This window comes from Sesamum indicum, linkage group LG11 (assembly GCF_000512975.1).
Source record: "Sesamum indicum cultivar Zhongzhi No. 13 linkage group LG11, S_indicum_v1.0, whole genome shotgun sequence".
Lineage (NCBI taxonomy): Eukaryota > Viridiplantae > Streptophyta > Magnoliopsida > Lamiales > Pedaliaceae > Sesamum > Sesamum indicum.
Genome location: NC_026155.1, coordinates 14341616 through 14357059, shown reverse-complemented (window position 1 = coordinate 14357059; position 15444 = coordinate 14341616). Strand labels below are relative to the sequence as shown.

The 15444-nt window shown below is 37.0% G+C and overlaps 4 protein-coding genes and 2 non-coding genes across 7 annotated transcripts; 4 read left to right on the top strand and 2 right to left on the bottom strand.

The window, feature by feature from the left end:
* Positions 3029 to 4501, top strand: LOC105174505 (universal stress protein PHOS32). Its single transcript, XM_011096632.2, has 4 exons — positions 3029 to 3329; positions 3455 to 3564; positions 3673 to 3791; positions 3948 to 4501. The coding sequence occupies exons 1-4, from the start codon at positions 3155 to 3157 to the stop codon at positions 4039 to 4041; spliced, it is 498 nt and encodes a 165-aa protein (XP_011094934.1). The 5' UTR covers positions 3029 to 3154; the 3' UTR covers positions 4042 to 4501.
* LOC105174504 (rop guanine nucleotide exchange factor 7) lies at positions 5119 to 8942 on the top strand. The gene is made up of 7 exons (XM_011096629.2): positions 5119 to 6607; positions 6739 to 6855; positions 6974 to 7128; positions 7239 to 7313; positions 7388 to 7678; positions 7767 to 8123; positions 8230 to 8942. Exons 1-7 carry the CDS (start codon positions 6028 to 6030, stop codon positions 8716 to 8718), a joined length of 2064 nt encoding a protein of 687 aa, XP_011094931.1. The 5' UTR covers positions 5119 to 6027; the 3' UTR covers positions 8719 to 8942.
* Positions 9074 to 9145, bottom strand: TRNAP-AGG. Its single transcript has one exon. It is a non-coding gene; the product is annotated as a tRNA-Pro (tRNA).
* TRNAD-GUC lies at positions 9332 to 9403 on the top strand. Its single transcript has one exon. It is a non-coding gene; the product is annotated as a tRNA-Asp (tRNA).
* On the top strand, positions 9980 to 10699 carry LOC105174503. The gene is made up of 2 exons (XM_011096628.2): positions 9980 to 10367; positions 10455 to 10699. The coding sequence occupies exons 1-2, from the start codon at positions 10037 to 10039 to the stop codon at positions 10469 to 10471; spliced, it is 348 nt and encodes a 115-aa protein (XP_011094930.2). The 5' UTR covers positions 9980 to 10036; the 3' UTR covers positions 10472 to 10699.
* Positions 11328 to 14160, bottom strand: LOC105174502. 2 transcript variants are annotated; one of them, XM_011096627.2, is made up of 6 exons: positions 13707 to 14081; positions 13053 to 13143; positions 12552 to 12715; positions 12078 to 12138; positions 11946 to 12001; positions 11328 to 11595 (listed from the first exon to the last, which is right to left on the bottom strand). In XM_011096627.2, the coding sequence occupies exons 1-5, from the start codon at positions 13824 to 13826 to the stop codon at positions 11985 to 11987; spliced, it is 453 nt and encodes a 150-aa protein (XP_011094929.1). In that variant the 5' UTR covers positions 13827 to 14081; the 3' UTR covers positions 11328 to 11595; positions 11946 to 11984. The 2 variants fall into 2 exon arrangements, with proteins under 2 accessions (XP_011094929.1, XP_020553515.1); XM_020697856.1 differs by lacking the exons at positions 11328 to 11595; positions 11946 to 12001 and having other exon boundaries at positions 12083 to 12217; positions 13707 to 14160.

Sequence of the window (15444 nt, the reverse complement as noted above, 5' to 3'; positions counted from 1 at the left end):
ACCATTTCTCAAAATAAAAAATCGAACACAATTTTTTATTTTTTTTACTTTTTAATAGAAAAAGCTAACTTTTTGGAGAAAAAAAAATATAAACTAAATTATTGATTAAGATTGTTATAAAATAATATAATTAAATTACCATATTTTATATATATATATATATAATATTGTATAAATTTAAAAATAATAATTTTTGGTTCGGTCAGCAAATCTGGAGAGAAAAATTGACAAAAAAACTAAAATTTCGATTCGATTCGGTTTCGATCAATTAACCGAATTATGCACACCCGAGCCATACAAGGTAAAAAAAACAAGTTAACTAATTACTCAAAGTCACTTAAAATAAATATTTTCTTAAAGATGAATCATAAGGATCATAAATACGAGCCATACAAGGTAAAAAAAACAAGTTAACTAATTACTCAAAGTCACTTAAAATAAACTTTTTCTTAAAGATGAATCATAAGGATCATAAATAATTGGTTACCCTACCTTCATCTAAAAGTTGGAATGTTTATATTATATGCATCAGAATTGTGATTAGGTAAGGATAAAATAAAAGATGGATTAAAATTCCAATTGATAGGGCGGAAGAGATAAAAGTTTGAGGGTCCATAATTTGGTAGTATTACCCAATAAATATCCAAGTTAGTTGGATAGAGAAGTTTGTTTGCACATATACCCCCCATTTTGGGATGATTGATGATGGGAAACACACTAATTGTGTTACTTTAATTTCAGGCCTCGAGATTTGGTTTGCGGTTGAAGGGAAATGTTGATGAGCAACAGTAGTGCAATGACCAGATTAGTGAATTGAAATGGGGTCACCAAAATTAAAGGAAAAAGATGTTTGGTAGGAAAGCAATGTGGGAGGGAAAAATCAAGAAATAGGTAAGATGTTGATAATCAAAATTTTAATCAGGATTTATTCCAACAATTATAGTTAAAGGGCTTTTCTTTTTCATGAATGTAGTAGTACGTAGTGTCCCACCAATTAGATACCTCTGGACGAAGCTTTGCATGCGGACGGATTTAATTATGAAAAATGGTGGGATTTATCATGTCACAAATTCTTCTCTACCTAAAAGGATCATTTTGTAGGGACCATTCTTCACATGCCTCCCCCATTTTATTAAATCAAACTTCATGCATTAATGTTTCCATCAAGATTTTGGATTATATATATAATTTTATTTAATTCAGATTTTTATTCCATCACACTAAAAAAAAAAAAAAAAACAAGCATTTTGAGGTTTGCAAGTTGATTGAGTTAGGGTCTTTGGGTCGGATCGCTTGATTTAACCCAATCTGATGGCAATTACTTAATCTAATCGTTTAATCTGTAATGGATATAAAGATCAGCGAAACACACTATTTTAATGTGACATATCCAACTCTGAACTTTATCTTAGATCGGCTTTTAATGACTTAAAAATTGGAAGGTGTGCTTTGTGATTGCGGAACTAAGGATCGAAGCTCGAATGGACATATGACTTGAAGCAAAAGGAGAGACTCTAAGGCGGAGATAGTATTTGATTTTTGATGATTAAATCCATAGACAAGATGTCGTGCTTAATCAAGAGGGAATGACTAAACATTCTTAATGATTTAATTTTTTAGCGTTCTAAAACTTAAAAGTTGTCGAGCGATCACAAATTAAATTCTTGACATATTTATGTGCTAATTGATTATACAACATATATATAAAAAAACGTACCTTTCCCACTAATTGACATGAAAACTAATAGCTGACTTTTTTTTTTTATCGAAAGACCTAACAAACTGTTTAAACACCCACCATCACGTATTAAGATTCTCATAACAAATAGATATTCCTTTTACCATCATAATCCTCATCCGCTTGATTAATAATGGACTCTTAATTAATGGTCTGAAAAATGAGATCCCGAGCACTCATTCCGCATTAAGAAATTAACGGTTGAGACAGTGGTATAAGTTGATATAATTAATTAATCAGAATATCGTAGTGATGATGGTGAGTTGAACTAATTCACGTATTCATGTTTGAAATATTAATTAATAAGTAGTGCATGGTAGAGAAAGTGGTGGTTTACCTGCCATGGCATGCTGGGTCTGTGTCTGGGTGCGTAGCATATAGTCCATCGCACGTTAACATTAAAATAGGATTGGAATTAAGGATATGGTAGCTAGGTGTCATACACAGTAATGGTATAAAGCAAGAAATGCACATGGAAATCCTCCCCCGCTGTTAGATCTAGATCTCGTTTTTGTGTCTATTATTCAAATATTTCAACGTAAATTGATACTTTGTTATTTATTTCGAATTTTAATAAACTATACAAGGATAGGAAGGACAGAATATAAATAAATCTTCAAGTATGTATGTCGGTTCTTTGTTATTACTAATTAATGGTGAATTCGACTTTTCTTCAATCGGTCATGGAATGATGATATTAGATGACTAGTTTTCTTCAATCTGCTAGAAATATTTTTCACTTTGAATATATGGTGTCTTCATCTGTTTATTTCAATTATATTATAAGTTTTTATTTTTCTCTTACTCTTTTAGTTTTAATTATCCAATTAATATAAATATATATGTAAATTTTATTACAAATTTAAATTTAATTATGCACACACATCTCAGTGGTGTTGTGGGGGTAATATTTGCTCGGCAGTGCTTTTAACTAGTGATTTTGCAGGGAGGGGTTAAAGCTTCGGACAGATCCATAAATTTTATGCGTTGGATATTAGTTAATTTTACTATAATCTCAGGACCCAGCAGAGAAAGCATACAGGGAATGGATCTTCCTGATTTTACAGATTTCAATCATTAAGGAAATATAATAATTTATATGTTCCTAATATAATATTTTACGTCTTGGGCTTTACAGTCTCATGAATGCTTTGGGCCTTAGGACATGAAATAGGAGGAATTGGGGTTGGGAGATCAATCTGTAATTTCAGCCCAAATGAGTTTGGAATGTCGGCCCGAAATGCAGCCCAAATGAAGAATAAAGCAGAAAGCATCACATTCACACTCACATGTAGAGTAGGCATTTTGGCGACACGAATCAGGTCCTTTTTGGCTTTCAGTTTGTTCACGCAATAACTCTTGATATTTTCCCGCAAAACATTCGAACAAGGCAGAAGAAAGGAGAAGAGAAGAGAAATGGCGAAAGACAGGAGGATCGGGGTGGCCATGGATTTCTCCAAGAGCAGCAAGGCGGCGTTGCAGTGGTCCATTGATAATCTGGCAGATAAAGGCGACATTTTCTATATTCTACACGTCAAACACCATTCCCTCAGCGAGTCTCTTCACCAACTGTGGTCGGAATCCGGTTCTCGTAAGCTACTTTTTGTTTGAGCCTATCGTCGATTTATATTTGTGTAAAATGGTTGTTGACACGGTTGTATATGTTTTGTATAGAGAGGTACTCGATTTGGAATCTCATATTTTGCTTATTCGCAGCTCTGATTCCATTGGCGGAGTTTCGCGAGCCACAAGTCATGAACAAGTACGGTGTTCCGATAGACATTGAAGTTCTCGACACCCTCGATACTGCTGCCAGGCAGAAAGAGGTTTCCTGAAAACCTTCACTCCTTCCTTTTCTCTTTATATACATGTATAGAGTTTTCTATATCCAGTGTTTCAATCGAATTTCAATAAAGTGAAATTTTATTGATCAGATAAAAGTGGTGACAAAATTGTACTGGGGAGACGCGAGAGAGAAGCTATGTGAAGCTGTTGAAGATCTGAAGTTGGATTCTTTGGTTATGGGCAGCAGAGGCCTTACTACCATACAGAGGTACTTTCCCTTTTTTTCATTTTCTTATTTGGAGGTCAGCTCTTTCAAACTTGAGCAATGGATTTTTATCAGTTTTGCAAAAATCAAGAAATTTAATTGCTTCAGTTCTTGTTATAAATGTTTTCTTCTCGTAATGTTTGGATGATGCTGATATAGGATAATTTTGGGGAGCGTCACTAGCTATGTGATGGCGCATGCAGCCTGCCCTGTTACCATAGTAAAGGATCCCAACTTTTACAAGAAGAGCTGATCCAGAAACGTTGTCTCAACTCATGATGTTGTCTCTCACTAAGTTGCAATATTTTCATACTTGGCCATTTGTGAGTGAATGTTAGGACGTTTAATTGTTATCCTGTACCATATACAATATTCAGAATTCATTACGGCGACTTTCTTGTGTGCTGGGTTGCAGTTTTTGAGAAGCAAAGGGAACTTGTCCCTCAGATCTTTTTCTATGCATTAGTAACTCTGCCTTTTTCACTTTCCAGCTAAATGGGCTGCTCCATCCGAGTGTGACCCTTATGATAAAGATGTATTCATATCACTGTTTGCTCTGGCCCAGGTTTGCCTTTCGATGGCCCACCAAATTCCTCAACGCACGTTCATTCTGATGAGCTCGGCCCATGCTGGATGGGTTAAATGGCCCATTATGGTGCTTAGCAGTATGTTACAATTGGGCGTTTGTGTAAATTATTCTTCACTCCTTTCCATTTACTTTTACTTTTAGGTTTCACTGCATGGGAAAACCCGACATCGGATTCCTTATAAAAGCCTTCTTCTTTCGGGTTCGTTCTGCAAGGTCCCCCAATGCCATTCAAATTTAAACAAGCTACCTCATTTTAAAACGTTAACGGCTACGAAAATAAAGTGTTAACAGTCCTCAGGGACTTTTCCAAAACCCACTAGTACAGAAGAAAACCTACTAGTTTTGAAGTAGTGAATTAAGACAGTGAAGCTAAGAATAGCGAAGTGGTTGGGAGGCGGTTGGTCTTAGTATATTTCTACTGTTAGAACTACCACCAGCACCATGCTTAATTGGTACCTTACAAGTAAAGTCTCAAAATACAATTGGGGATGCTAGAAAGATACTGCTACCATAATTATTATGAAATCTCAACTGCAGCAGCCATACTAACACTTTGTGGTCCAATTTCACATTACTGTGAAATCTCAACTATTATGAAATCTCAACCGCAGCAGCACTAAAACCTTGTGGTCCAATTTGACATTACTTGCAGAATTCACTTTTGAGCATTTGCCTTCATAATTAATATCATTGTTTTAGACCATGGCTATATTAGTTTACAATAAAATATTTCTGACATGGAATAGTAGTTTTTATATTGTGGGACATATTCATGACCTTTATAAGTGCTTCAGATGTATATATATGATTCTTGAATTTAAATTCAATTGCACTGGTAAGTTCAGTTTTAGTTCGGATATTGGACATTCCAATTGGGAGGGATCAGAGCATTGTACTCTTGAGCTTTGAGGGATGTCAATTTTGTTGCCGAAGGAAAAAAGGGTATGGACAAAGCGTCATCATAACTTATCCTGCAGGTCATAATATTGGGCACTAGAAGAGCCAGTGAACATGATTTTTGTCACTTAGTATCGAATAAAAATGTCTTGACCCCATGCTGCAGCCGCATGTGTATCCAAACTTTCTTTTCTACTAAAACACTGAAAAATTCTATGTACTAGATGCTATTCTTGGAATTTTGTAGGGAGTTTTGCCTGAATATTATGTTACCACGAGTCCAGAACTAAAGAACAACCATTTGTGAAAAATCACAGATAGACAAATGCAACTTTTACACTTTTACGCTATAGCAATTACCTTCCTTCTTGCCTTGTTTAATCATCCGACGTAATGATTATGTGAGAGCTGCTCCTGTTGAAGCAGAGCCTAACAAAGCAACGGAGTGAAACTGTGTAAGAGCGTAATTTTAAGCGAAAAGGCCAGCATTGAGGAGCCGCAAACCCCTTTCTTGGTCTCCTTTAATGCTCCGCACATCATTGTGCATAAAAACCCTCTCTCATAATCACTCTCTCTCTCTCTCTCAGTGTTACACACATTCGAGCATCATTCTTACACTTCAGTGCTTGAGCAACTATCTTTGAATAATTATTGCCATTTTCCACTCCCGTTTTCTTTGCCTCTTATTTTCTAACTTTTATCCCCCCACACAGAACCAAACATGGTTGAGGTTGAAGTTGAAGTTGGAACCTTATGGATAGAGCTAAGTCGTACCAAGAGGAGAATGTGCTCAGTGCAAAGAACCAAACAAAGCTCAAGCCTTTCTTTCCTTTGAAACAGCCCGGATTACCAAGAAATTCAAATCCTTCTTCTTCATTCTCATTGTGGGTGTTGAAATCAGTCAAGTTCTTGAAGAATAAAGCTAGAGTGGCGGATAGGATTGGGAGCAAAAGGTTTCAATTTGATGGAATGGTAGTTAACAACTCTGTGTATTGTGCTTCACCAAATTATCTCGAGGCTGCGATGGAGGCATTGGTGAATGAGAATGATAAAACAGGAGTGGTTAGTGAGAATAAGCGCAAAGTTGAAAACTTAACGTATTCGAATGAAGAAGGAAGTGGGGAAAGCAATTCAAGCTCTGATTTCTTGGCTTCTGAGGTCACTTTGAATTATGAAAATAGTAGTTCTGAGGACTCATCTTCATCCCCTTCAATGGGTTGGCCAATGCAGAAGGACAAACCGCCTTCTCGCCGAAGTTCTACCGTTTCTGAAGAAGTGGAAAAACCCCATCTGGACAAGAGAAAATTAGAGAAACAAGAATCATCTCTATCAGGTGCTACTTCCTTCATATATGCCCTCTTTGTTTTGGCAATTCATTATCATTAATTTGTCTGTGTGTTTTTATCTACGATTCCATCTCTGTTAAAACTACTGAAGTAACATATCTTGTTTCCGTGAATATAGAAACTGAGATGATGAAAGAAAGATTTTCTAAGTTGCTGCTTGGGGAAGACATGTCTGGTTGTGGCAATGGGGTTTGCAGTGCTCTGGCTATATCAAATGCTATTACCAACCTTTGTGGTAAGTTATTGACTTAGTTCACTGTCCTTGAACGATGTATATTTTTTAGTTGGTTTTACTTGCGCTATGAACGGATGTTACAGTGGTTGATTCTTGAACTTTGCTTTTATTGCATTAGCTACTCTTTTTGGACAAGTTTGGAGATTAGAGCCTCTAAAGCCCGAGAAGAAATTAATGTGGCGTAGAGAAATGGATTGGCTTCTCTGTGTTAGTGATCACATTGTGGAATTGATGCCCTCTTGGCAGACATTCCCTGATGGAAGCAAACTCGAGGTGAGTATCATTTCACTGTGGAAGTACAATCCAATTCAGTGCTGCCAAACATAGCATCAGTGTCATCTTTCATTGACTTGTCCCAACTTATCCTTTATGCCCCGTTTCAGGTCATGACTTCCAGACCACGGTCAGATCTTTACATGAACCTCCCTGCACTACGCAAATTAGACAACATGATCCTCGTAAGATACTGATTTCTTCTTCGCCGACTGCTATATATTCCTGTAATGATTCTCATTCTCAGCCTCTTATGTAGGAAATATTGGAAAGCTTTAAGGGCTCGGAGTTCTGGTATGTCGATAAAGGGATATTATCCCTGGAAGCCGATGAATCATCCGCCTATCCAAGACCACTCTCCCGTCAAGAAGACAAATGGTGGCTTCCAGTTCCTCGTGTCCCAACTGGTGGCATCAGCGAAGATGCAAGAAAGATGTTGCAACACAAGCGTGATTGCACGAACCAAATCCTCAAAGCTGCAGTGGCAATTAACAATACCGCTTTAGCCGAAATGGATGTACCTGACTCATACTTAGAAGCTCTTCCAAAGGTATTAAGTACCAAGATATATAAGCATCTCTTCAATGTGATTAAGTAACAAGGTAGGCCTTGATTGTTGTCGTCGTTATCGTTTGCAGAATGGAAAAGCAAGTTTGGGAGATCTTATCCATCGGTACATCAATTCAGATCAATTTTCGCCCGAATGTTTGCTTGACTGCCTTGATTTGTCTTCTGAGCATCATGCATTAGAAATTGCCAATAGAGTGGAAGCAGCCATTTATATGTGGCGCCGAAAAACGAATTCAAAACCTTTACATAGCACACACAGGTCCAATTCAAAGTCATCATGGGAAATGGTAAAGGATTTGGTTAGTGATGCAGATAAAAGGGAACTGCTAGCAGACAGAGCTGAGAGTCTTCTGCTTTGCTTGAAGCAACGGTTCCCAGGTCTACCTCAGACCACCTTAGACATGAGCAAAATCCAATGCAACAAGGTTTGTAATACTAATAATATCACTTCTTCTCTCATATCTATTCATGGATTTCAATCTCTTGTCCATTCTTCTTCACATTTGTACTAATGTACATGTTCTTCACTAGGATGTTGGCAAAGCAATATTGGAGAGTTACTCAAGAGTTCTAGAGAGCCTGGCGTTCAATATTGTAGCACGTATAGACGACCTACTTTATGTGGATGACTTGTCCAAACATTCAGATCAGTTCGTGTCAATCTCCAAGGTTGGTGTGATTACTCATAAAAGCATTGGGATTGCACTCCCAGTCTCCAGCACTGCATATAAGACAGCTTTTACAACTCCTACCTTTTCACCTTTACAGTCGATTAGTCCTGCAAAGGGAGATAAATCACCATATATTGAAAGCAGCAAACTTTCCCTTCGTGGGCTCGGCGTGAAAAGGGTATTGACAGATTATCTGAGTATTGATGGAAAAGGAAAGGAATTGAGCAGCAATATGAGGAGATCAGATTCAAATTCAAGTACAGGCGGAGAGATATCAGCATCTGAATCTTCCAGATGTTCAAAAGAGGCAACCAGTCCACAACCTCACAAATCTGTTGAGGATGAATGAACAAAATGCATTAGAGGTACTTTGTAGATTTTCGTTGTCATGTACATGCAGAAAGAGTATTTGAAAGTATTGAGGGCTGTGATGTATCTAATTTTTTATTGTATTAAGATTGTCATGAGGTAAGGACTTTGTAGTAGCCATGCACTTTCATATTTGAGATCGCACAAACAAATTATGAAGAAAACTGGTGAATACATTATGCTTTAAATAGGAGAATAGTAAAATTTTTTAAGACTATTACACTTGGAATTTGAGATTTGCGAATATATATGCAAGACATTTTCGTGCCAAAAGATAGATAAGAGGGAATCGGAAGCAAAAGTGCAGAATGAAATGAATCACTCATAGAAAGAATGGGGCATTCCGAGAATTGAACTCGGGACCTCTCGCACCCTAAGCGAGAATCATACCACTAGACCAAATGCCCAAGATAACACGTCAAATGGTAAAATAGAAATATATTATTCAAACACCCAGAATGACTTGTATACAGAAGAAATCAATAAAACACTAGAAATGATATGTCATTCAAAGGAAATTATTTTTTACTGATATACCATTTCTACTTATTTTCTGATACATATATATGTATATATGTGCAAGTAGTCATCAGGTCGTTGTAGTATAGTGGTGAGTATTCCCGCCTGTCACGCGGGTGACCCGGGTTCGATCCCCGGCAACGGCGTTTTTGGTTTTGTTCCTTTTTACTTTTTTTTTTTGGTCTTCTCCATTAGGTCCTTACAGTCAATTTGGCGTCTTCAACCCCCAGATTAATCTTGAGTGACATCATATACAATTTCATGCTTACATGAGTACAATATCCCGAACCCACAAACGAGTTACATCAACCTTCTTTTTAGATATTCAATTTCCTCGAGCTAATCCCCCAGACAAGTGTCGGGATACTCTACACTAGTTGGGTGGTTGGATCATTGATGACTGATCTTTCCAGAAGCAGCAAAGAGAAAAATATTGAGGAGGCCGTTCTTGTATGTGGGTTGGTAAACTCACTAACTTGTCTATCCATATGTCACTTGTTAACATCTAAAAGGATGAGCAAAAAATGTTATAGCCATAGCTATATACAGATGTACATAAGCCCGCCGACAACAGAAATGAAAATTAAAACAACACAAGATCATGATTGTCTATAGGAAAAACAATGCTGCACAGCATTAGTGCATGTCCCTTTAGTGCTTCTTCCATTCAACTAAAGCAGATGAGTGTTCACACTCCTCATCACAGTATAAATTCACCAAATTTAGAACATCTGAAGTCGTGCAGTCGCATAGACAACATCTGCATTGATTCTAAAAGAATGGCTGGTTGGTTGAAGGTTCTCTTCCTTGTGTGCTTTCTTGTCATAGCAGGTGTCGGAAGTGTGAAAGGCAAGGGGGTATGTGGGACACTGAGTCCAGACCAAGAGGCCGTGCAGCTGGCGCCATGTGCAGCGGCAGCAAGGGATGGAAAGGCACCCGTTTCAAAGAGTTGCTGCCTTCAAGTAAAGAGAATCGGGCAGAATCCCCGGTGCCTCTGCGCTGTTCTGCTATCTAATGCTGCTAAGGCAGCTGGCGTCAAGCCACAAGTTGCTATCTCAATCCCCAAACGCTGTGGTTTTGCTCATCGTCCTGTGGGATATAAGTGTGGACGTAAGTAATTTTGCTGATCATTATTATGCAAGTAGGAAACGAACTAGAATTTGTTTTGGGTTCTGATTCCTGTGTTTGGCTTTGCAGCTTACACCCTCCCTTAGCGGGAGGAGTCAGAAATTTGGAGCAAAATGGACTATTACACTTGAATAAGAAGGCAATAGTTGCTGGTGTTTGTAGTGGAAGCATATCAGCTAAAATAAAAGGCAGAGCCTTGTTTTGTAGATGGAAAACAAGTTACCATTTTGGTTCATGTCATGTGATTCTTGATCAGCTACAGCTTTTATGTCGTATCATATTCTAAACAACCAAATAAATGGCCACGTTCTTTACGAAAATATTGTGATCATACTGCTGCAAATATTCAGAAAAGATGTACAGCAATTCAAGATATTCATGTGATGAAAAGATTTAGAAAAAATATGTTTCTGTAATGAATATGCCATTGAGTAAAGATCAGCAGTGTGGGCATCCTTACCAGCAGACAAGGAACAGAGAATCCTTTTGCCTTATCCGAATTATCTGGTTGAGGCAATAAAAGACTCAAACAGAACATAAAGGAACAAAAAAGTATACAATCCTAGAAGCAGCTTCACTGACAATAACATTCCAACCGAATTCATTCTGATAAAAAAGCCTTATCGTTAGGCTGCAACCTTATCAAACAAAAACCCTGAAAGAACAGCAGTGGTCCTTCCTCGGGTCTATGTCTGCGCGATCTACTAGGAACCTTTCCATAATTGTAGATATACTGAATTTACTGTGGTCTCAAAAATGGGAAACGTGGAAAGACTTGTCTGGTCGGGGAAGAAGATTCGATAAAAACCAATAGACTTTTCCATGCATGTTATTTTCTGTTCAAACATTGTGTGATGGACTTTCATAGATGAAAGAACACAAATAATTGGTGTCTGGATTAAGATACTCATAGATAAATAAAACCTTGTAGTCTTGAAGAAAGAAACCAGAATCTGCATGATGCAAAGATTATCTAAGACACACCAAATATCATATACATCGAACAGTCAGAAGCCCCAAAAGCACCACGTTCATTATCCTTTACATTATAGAGACAAAAGACGCAAGGTTACCAGCTAGAGTTACATATAATGGTTCAACGATAGACGAAAGTAGGCCGTCATTTAGCTATATAAAACTGTCACTATGCACTATTTTTCCTATTACAAGAGTAGGATAGACTGCTACAGCGCTAGATATATTTATCTTCCTGCAAATAAAAGAAAAAAATTGGTAAGATGCTTAAATAATATCAATTAGACACTGCACAAAATATTACATGATTATAAAATGATAGGGATAAAAAAAAATTTAAAATCTAAAAAGGGCTGATAGCGTCAACAACAGTGCAATGGATGATACGAAACAAGGCAACATCTGAATATGATCAACAAATGACAAGAGTATGAGCATCAAAATAGGTTGTTGGTGGTGAGTCCATTGATGATATCCAGGAAATGAATTGACAAATTCCAAAGTGTCTTCGACAAGATCATGTATTAGCATCACAACATAAAGATGAAACGTCAACATTCCCAGAATAAAATTCATAATGAGTACCTAATAGGTATATGTAAATTCACATGCCATAGTGAGCTCTTAATAGTAAAGTGATCCTGCCAAAACAAAAAGTAGTAGTCAATACAACAAATCCTTAACCATAGTCATTTCAGGGAATAGAAGCAAACATACCCTGCCACCAATTCCCTCTTGAAGCACTGCCTGAGTCATCTTCGCCGCCATCTTTATTGAACTAATCATCGAACACACGAGAAAAATGCATTATTTAACTCTGAATAGTATCATTGATATTCCCATTAAAACCTTCTGACCTGACAATAAAGGAAACAGACATATAGACGGAAGGATTTTATTTTCTAAATCAAAACTTTCTTTTCCAGAACTCATCAATGCCAACAACTGCAGTTAGTATTTCAACAATGGAGATACTCGCCAAGACACTGTTATGTCAAACAAGCTTCTTAAGGCCCATCACTGTGACGTTATTTTCAAGTGGAAAACAAATAGGCGGAGATACCAACCAAATCATATAAATGTAAATAGAAAATGGATACTGATCTCTATGAAGGTCATGACTTGTAACAACACTGCTGCAAGATAAAGTAGTTTCAGCAATAATTCACATAGTCGTTTAAGGTTACTCACAGTGGTGTTCTGGGCACTCTGGGGCCGAGAATAGACATCTTGACCACCATAGTATATCGACGAGCTGTAATGAAATGGCTGGACCTTTTCCTCCTGAAAATATGAACTAATGGCCTTGCTTGTCGTGTCCTGGCTTTGGCCTTCACCACCTACAGCCTTGTTATCTGGAAAAGAGCCAAAGGTTAATCTACAGAGACTCAAAATAATGACCGACTTATTATTATACAAGAAAAATAAAAGATCCATTTTTGCCCAAATCTCTGTATTTCATCTACGATTTTTGAGTTTGCTGGCAGAAGTCATTAGGTGAATCTCATCAAAGAATCCAAAAGGGATACAATAACAATGGAGATTTTCTGAGTTCTCTGACAGCACATGATGATTGCTTTAAAGAAAACATTACTGTAAATGCTATTAAAACAGAGGCGGAAGCATAAAAACTGAAGCACCACATAGAGTGTTTGATGAGCAAATCCCATCAGCAAACTGAATGCAAACTACCTGAAACTCCAGGCTTCGCACTCCATGCTGGATTTCCAGAGTCATTCTTCTTATCAGCTTCGGACGAACGCACCGACTCTTGTCCCATGACCTAAAGTGGAGACAACAAACAATAGCACAACCCAAAAAGCTTAGCAAGAAGAATTGAAATGCCAAGTACTAGATTTAAATCGAACCAATTCATGAATTTTTTTCAGAATTACTTCACCTGCATAAGAAACAATGGTGTCTGAAATATTCATTGCAACTATAGGCAAATTCAAAATTTTAGCTTTTATTTTTCCCCCTCAGGCCGACCAAAGAAAAACAATCTTTTGAGGTTTATCCCCGAAAAAGGCGAGCTTTAATGGTATTAAATAACTTTTCTTAACACTCCAAAAGATTTCAAACTCAAAACAAAGAAAGAAATCCATCACAAACATTACATGCAACAGAACAAAATCAAGCCCCCTCGCAGTCGAAAAAGGCATCAAACAGCCAACTCCATGCAATCATGGGACTGTACATATATTATACTATGACAAAACCGTCAGCCATCAACACGATCCCATTAAAACTATGAGAATGTAGAGGGCATATTATAAAATGAAGCAAAACCCGATCAAAAACTCATAGCAGAATGATAGAACAACAAAAAAGGACGGTCTTTATTACCTTGGGCGGAGGAGGAAAAATGGAACCAAAAATTCCAGAAGACGAAGCAGCTGTAGAAGAATCCTTTGCCCCGAAAAGATCAGAAGCAAATGAAGAACCCGATTGCTTTCCTCCTTCCATTCTGTCTGTCTATCTCTTTCTCCCCACTCTCTTGTGTAAATTCTTGATATCAGAATGAGAGGTTTGGGTTAACGAGAGCCGTCTCGTATATATATATATCCCCCACCGTCAAGAAAACGTAACCGCCGAGAATCTTTTCCCAGAAACAAACAGAAACCTCAGAAGAAAAAGCGAAATCGGATGGGAAAAGGAAAAAGAAAAAAAAGAGGTGAGGAAAGAAAAAAAGAGAGCAAGACACGTGAATGATCTCTTATTATGTATTATGTATATATATGAAAGAAATTAATGTATGCAAGACAAAGGGGATTATATTAAAAGAAAAACATAAAACTTTATTTATTATTATTACGTTTATGCATCTTCTCCATTTCGCATACATAGATAGATATAGAGAAGATGTGTATGTATGTATGTATTTATGTATGTATGTGGCGAACGATCTCTCTCTCCCTCCTCTCCTCCCTCTCACATCTGTAACTAAGTATACTTTAATTTATTTTTCTTTTTTGGGGGGGGGGGGGGGGGGGGGGGTAAATCAAACAGAGAGATGCCACGTGGAAAAATCGGTGCTGGGGAGTGGGCCCATGATTTCAACTCCCAACATATTACTGCCACGAATACCTAGTGGATAATAACGATCCCTGCCACTCCCACTCCCCCCTCCCCCTCCCCCGCCTTCAATCTCAACTGTGCTGTTTCGCCGCCGTTTGTTTATTCATCTCTCTCTCTCTCTCTCTCTCTCTCAATGTTTAGGTGGCTGGGCTGCATTAACTCAGTTGCTGCCTTTATCTCTTCACTCTCCTCTTCCCCATAATTAAAATCTTTATAGTTGACATAAATACACTCGCAATTTAATGTTTGTTCCATCCTTAAATGTTCAAAAATTCGTAGAATTGTCTTAAAAATGGTGTTAATGCGTATTGAATTTTTTATTCTAAATTATTATTACATCTTTTGTTTCATTCTATACATGATTCGATCGTATTTAATAAATGTAAATGTTTTATACACATAACATATATATATACATCAATAGGATTTTGAAATTTAATCCATCTCAATTCAAGATTGTTTCTTCTATCTAATTTTAAGTAAATTTCTACCGGTCCGCCGTAAGGTTTCTATGATCATTTATGGAAATAGTAGAATATAAGATGGTCCGGACAGGGGGATCGAATTGAGCTCGTAAACTTTATCCGTTATTAAATCACATAAATTAAATTTAAATAATTACAACCCTCGTCAATAATTTTTAAACTCACAAATCATAAAAGTTGATGAAATCTTGAATGATTCGTGCCTATTTATGGTCATGGATATGGCACTTTTGATTCAATGAATCTAGACCCGATTGCATCTATTTTGACAATCACCAAGATCATGAACACATTAAACCTTTTAACAGTTAGTTATGATATTTTGGGAACACTAAGAATCATTAAGATTTGTTAGTTTCAACTTTCCAAACAATGTACACACCAAATCACAAAATATCTGCTTACATATATAATTTGGTACTCATAAAATTTTTACTGAATAGAGTTTGGTAGAATGAAACCAATCACATAATAAATATGATATACTTATCATATAAATCAATTATTATCTTTAAATTATA